The 6000-nt window shown below is 40.2% G+C and overlaps 1 protein-coding gene across 1 annotated transcript in view; it reads right to left on the bottom strand.

Moving 5' to 3' along the window:
- Positions 1-5911: 5911 nt before the first annotated feature.
- Positions 5912-6000, bottom strand: part of gbe1a (glucan (1,4-alpha-), branching enzyme 1a) — a 200777-nt gene continuing 200688 nt past the window's right edge. The window contains exon 16 of the mRNA XM_052115962.1: positions 5912-5944. Coding sequence (XP_051971922.1) covers positions 5912-5944 — 33 coding nt within the window. The remainder of the gene's footprint in view (positions 5945-6000) is intronic.

The raw sequence follows: 6000 nt of genomic DNA, 5'->3' as shown, positions 1-6000 counted from the left end.
ATGTAGGCTGTTTCATCATTGGCAGTGATCATACCTACCCCTGTCGAATCATCAGCGAACTTGATGATGGCATTGGAGCTATGTGTAGCCAGACAGTCATGTGCATACAGGGACTACAGGAGTAGGCAGAGAACACAGCCCCGTGGGGCTCCAGTGTCAGTGGTGAGGAGATGTTACGGCCCATTCTGACCACCTGGCGTCTGCCTGACATGAAGTTCAGGATACAGATGTACAGCGATCTGTTCAAGCCCAGAGCCTGGAGTTTCACATTGGGCACTATGGTGTTTAATGCTGAGCTAGAGTCTAAAAACAGCATTCCCACATATGTGTTCCTTTTTTCCAAGTAGGAAAGAGCAGTGTGTTTTGTAACTGCAATGGCATCATCAGTGGAGTGGTTGCTTCTGTAAGCAAACTGTAGTAGATCCAGTGAGGCAGGCAGCACAGAGCAGATGCAATCTCTGATAAGCTTTTCAAAGCACTTGCTGATGTTGGGAGTTAGAGCAACAGGACACCAGTAATTTAGGCCAGTTATCTTTAACAGTTTTGTTATGGGCACAATGATGAATGTCTTAAAGCAAGAAGGAAACACAGACAGGGAGAGGTAGAGATTGAAAATATCCATTTAAGCACACGCTAGTTGATGAAGAATGGCCCGGAATGCTGTCAGGACTCACAGCTTTGTGAATATTCACCCCTTTGAGAGATCGGTTTACATCAGCAACAGAGACAGTAAGTGAACTAACCTCTGCTGTGTTGGAGATGTTGTTTTCCTCAAAACGAGCATAAAATGTGTTTAGCTCATCCGAAGAGAGGCGGTGGTGTTTACAGTGATATGAGTAGTTGCTTTGAAGTCTGTGATTATGTTAATTCCCTGACACATACTTCTCACATCGGTGGTGTTGAACTGTGTTTCCACTTTTTTTTTGTATTGTTGTTTGGCTGCTTTGATTGTTTTTCAGAGAGTATAACTGGCATGTTTACATTCCTCAGTGTTTCCGGAATTTAAAATGGAGGTCCGCGCATTAAGTGCCACGTGAACATCGGTATTAATCCACGGTTTCTGGTTAGGGTAGATCCATATTATTTTGGTCGAAACTCCATCATCTAAGCACTTCCTGATGAAACACATTACGGTATCATTGTAGACCTCAATGTCGTCATCATCAGAGATGGACCTGAACATCTCCCAGTCCACGTGATTAAAACAGTCCTGTAACACAGAATCTGATTGGTCCGAACAGCACTGGATCGTTCTGAAAGCGGGTGCTTCCTTTTTCAGTTTCTGCCTGTAAGCAGGCAATTTGCAGAATGGTGGGGAGGGATTTATAGCCATCCTGGAAGGGAGAGTAGCAGTTATCTAAAACCTGGTCCCCTCATGTGTTGCATCTGATGTGTTGGTAGTATTTAGATAGTAGAGAACCACAGTGTCTTTACTTGCTGAGCTACCCTGGCCCCCCCTGAAAAGATATCTTAAGAATGATCGTAACTATATTTCTTAAACGTCAACATTTATAGATACCTTCTTACAAGCTCCTTGCAATTTATTCAAATTTATTTATTATGGTCTGCACTTATATAGCACCTTTTTAACCTTAACAGTATTCAAAGCGCTTTACACTGTGATGCATTCACCCATTCATACACCAATGGCGGCAAAGCTGCCATGCAAGGTGCTAGCCTGCCTTGGGGTTCAGTGTCTTGCCCAAGGACACTTCGGCATGTGGAGTCATGTGGGCCAGGATTCTAACTGCCAACCCTACGATTGGTGGCTGACCCTCTCTACCTACTGTGCCATAGCCGCCCCTATTATTGATTTGAAGATTTTCATGATTCCAGCCCCCGAATCATTACATCCCTACAATTTCCATGCCTAGTTGGAACTGTAATTGTTAAAGATTAATATACAAGTGAGAAAATATATACACAGAAAGTGAGGGGTTGAGAAGGGAAGCACAAAAATGGATGATTCAGCAAAGAATGTATCTACTATCTGTAACAGCTTAAGAAAATTCTTTGAAACAAAATATGCAAGTCTGCTATCATGCCTAATCAGTAGAGGAACAAACACAGTTTTTTTTTCCAAATCTGTCAAATTTGAGTTCTTTGAAAACTCTCTATCTTTCTTTTTTTATCCCCTTTTTATCCCCAATTTGGAATGCCCAATTCCCACTACTTAGTAAATCCTCATGGTGGCACGGTCACTCACCTCAATCCTGAAGGTGGAGGACAAGTCTCAGTTGCCTCCGCTTCTGCGCATCTTATCACGTGGCTTACTGTGCATGACACCGTGGAGACTCCCAGCATGTGGAGGATCATGCTATTCTCCACGATCCACTCACAACCCACCACGCACCCCATTAGAGCGAGAACCACTAATCGTGACCACAAGGTGGTTACCCCATGTGACTCTACCCTCTATAGCAACCAGGCCAATTTAGTTGCTTAGGAGACCTGACTGGAGTCACTCAGCACCCCCTGGATTCGAACTCAAGACTCCAGGGGTGGTAGTCAAACTGAGCTACCCAGGGCCCCAAAAACTCTCGGACATTAATCATTTTTGAGGCTGCCTCTGGATGTGGTGTTCAGGGTAACAGGTGATGCTTCTTATGAGCAGCCCTGATCAAAACAAATGTGATGTTTATTTATGTCCGAGTGCTGTGGGTACAATGTGACACCTGCAATAGTGAAAAAACACCTTAACTATCCAGCATGGCTTATCCTTTTAAACTGTGATAGCTGTCAGGATGGAAATGCATTCAGAGTGCAAATGTTACCTAGTCTTAGAAAAAAAATAACAACAGAACAAGTGAGATAGCAGAATGAGAGAGTGAGAGAGAGAGAGAGAGAGAGAGGGAAACAGCGAGATGATGGGTTGCATTAAAGAGAAATGGTGAGAAAAGACAAACTTTAAACTGACTTTGAAGCAATCATCCATTAAATAAATTATGTAGTGAGTCTCCCAAAATGGCGGTTGCATCTGACACCTGTATGCGTCATGTTTTAATAATTTATTTCCTGTCACAATAAGATATTCTTCTAAAGCTTGTTCGTGCATGGGAATGAAAGAGGGTATTTTTATTTTATCAGGTCTTTAAAGCCCAAGCATTAGGCCTGTTTCAAGCAGAACACAAAAGCCGCGTGTAAGCAGAGCATATTTATTTTGGAGCCATTTTTCACAGGTTACAGCATTCATGCTGTCAGAATATGCAGTGCGATGCTGCGTTGCAGGAGAGTAGAATTGATGCAGAAAACACATTTAAAATGCACTATAAACTTATTTATCTAAATTTTTACTAAATCTTTTTTTAATATAGGACTTTAAGAAGCAAGGTAAAATACTAGAGAGAATTATGACCCAAAAATCTGCTTGATGCAGGCTCCACATGCAGGGACATGTGGAAACAGCATTTAACTGAATCCAGACAATTAAGCTGTTTGTACAGTAGCTACATTTTTGGAGTTTGAGTTCCATTACTTGTAGATTATTTAAATCGTAATTAACCAACAAGATTCCAGTATTAAAGCCAAATGTGGACATGGTGTTGTACAGTAGTTATGGTGCTGCTTTGATTGTGCGCTACTTGCGTGTGCGGTGTGAAACAGGCCTTGTTGACAGAGAGAGAAAAAGACAGCTACACTTTTAGGTATATTCACTAGCACTTCTAATGGATGCAAGATTAGCATCCAACTCATTAGCTCAGACTTAAAATGGATTGAAATAAAAAATTACATATAGTGATTCTGTCATTTAAAGTAATAAAAGAGGAATTATGAGATAAGAACTATTCAGTTTCTTAGTAACAAAATTCATAACAAGTATAAAGGTTACTCTCCTAATATTTTAATTATTACATCAGAACCAACTTCTATCTATTAATCCATCTTTTTAAGCTTTTCTAAAATATAATTAGGCCTAGAATGTGCCATTACAATAAAAATGTCTGTTTATTTCTCCATTCTCCTATTCATCCATCTTTATATCTGTATGCTCTTAATAAGCTGCCTCACCAGTCGACTGTGAAAAGGAAGGCAAGGCCGAACTTAAAGTATAAATATAAGTAAAACATTGAGAAACTAATAGGATGACTTTCCTTTCTATAGCAGAGAAAACAAATGATACATTTATCAGTCTATAAAAATGGGACAGCCAAAAAATCAATAGCAATATAAATATAATAGTGTGTTTATGGGCTGGGCCCAAGAGAGTCAGTGAGTGAGAGAGGTGGAGAACTAAACAGAAAGCTAATATTATGAACAGAAAGTTCCCCTATCTTTCACAGGCTAACTGATTAGAGACGGCTCGTTCAACTGTTCGTTACAGGCCTACCTTATTCCCTGGTCCCAGCACTCCATCTAAAAACAGCCCAGGGAAATGACTAAATGGACAGAAACAGGAGGTGGGAGAGAGAGAGAGAGAAAGATTGAGAGATAGAGATAGATTGTGAACTTTGAAAATAAATCAGGTATAGGGACATTTTGAAGTTCAGCCTCAAACCTCCCCCAGGGTTCACCTCCATCAACTGAAGTTGAGTTTGGAGTCATCTACTGTATCCAGGCCAGTGTTTCACATTGAAAGGACTCATTTAACGCTCCATACACAACTGCTGAATGGCAAACACATCCTTAATTCAGCACAGAGTGCCTATAAAGGACCTCCAATCCACACACAACCAACATTTTGCTGCCTATATGTCATATTTAACACAAAACCTGTTTTTGTGTCTGTTCATGCTCTTTTCCATTGTTTTTCATAAACATGAGCTAGACTGATGCCTTTGACTGTTGCCCTACTTCCAACTGTTACTAATCATCTTACGCATGAGTGCGGCATATTTTAGCCGTGCCACGTAAAAAAAGAACATCAACTTTTAAAAATGTTGAATCTCGAAACTTCTGTTATTGCACTGTGCCTAGCTTTTTTAAGAGCAAGTACACAAAGTAGCAGGCACTTAGAATAAACCTCAACAAACTTTAAAATTACTCCACACATAGTATGAATGCAGGCTTTGTTCGTCTAGTGTACTATAGTTCAGTCAGCAGAAATAATTATGGCTTCATCCATTGTATAAATTAGGCTATGCACTCCAAAAGGAAACTTTACACTGAATACAGAATTTATAATCCTCAACCCAGTCAGACCTGATGAAAAAAAAACTTTTTAGCTGATTTATGGGAAGGGCAGCAGTACTCACTTTGACTTCAGTGACTATATAAAGTGGATTGTCATAAAATTCAATGAGCAGTAATGAGGCTGAAATAAGTTCACGATTTATTCAATCTTTTGCTCTATTTTAAAGTTGTATTTTTCATGAAATTACATATTCAATCTCAAAGCTTGGTATTGCATTATAAATGCATTATAAATGCATTATAAATGCTACTAATGTGCTTACTTTTTTCCCCTTTTCACCCCAATTTGGAATGCCCAATTTATAATGCACTGTAAGTCCTCGTGGTGGCGTAGTGACTCGCCTCAATTTGGGTGGCGAAGGACGAATCTCAGTTGCCTCCACATCAATCAGCAGATGTTATTATCATCTTATTGGCTTGTTGAACTCACGAGAGTGAGAACCACACATTAAAGTGACCACGAGCAGGTTACCCCATGTGACTCTACCCTCCCTAGCAACCAGGCCAATTTGGTTGCTTAGGAGACCTGGATGGAGTCACTCATTACACCCTGGATACGAACACACGACTCCAGGGGTGGTTGTCAGCATCAATACTCGCTGAGCATGTGTTTACTTCTTTAAAAGCTGTTTTAAGGTTGCTTGTGTAAAGTGTGTTTCATACAGGCAAATTTAGCATTTCACCAGATTATGAGCCAAGGTTTTGTTTACAGCATGTCCAGTTTGCTATAATTTAGAGCTCTGGACAAAACAGACAACAAGCATCCACTTTTTAGCTGCAATTATATCATATACACATACAGAACCTTGAAATACTACACAGACAACAAGAGGCATGTACCAAGCTGAACTGTGCAAAGGCACTTTTTTA

This window comes from Xyrauchen texanus, chromosome 43, assembly GCF_025860055.1.
Source record: "Xyrauchen texanus isolate HMW12.3.18 chromosome 43, RBS_HiC_50CHRs, whole genome shotgun sequence".
NCBI lineage: Eukaryota > Metazoa > Chordata > Actinopteri > Cypriniformes > Catostomidae > Xyrauchen > Xyrauchen texanus.
Note: the sequence above shows the minus strand (reverse complement) of the source record. Positions and strands in the feature narration are given on the sequence as shown.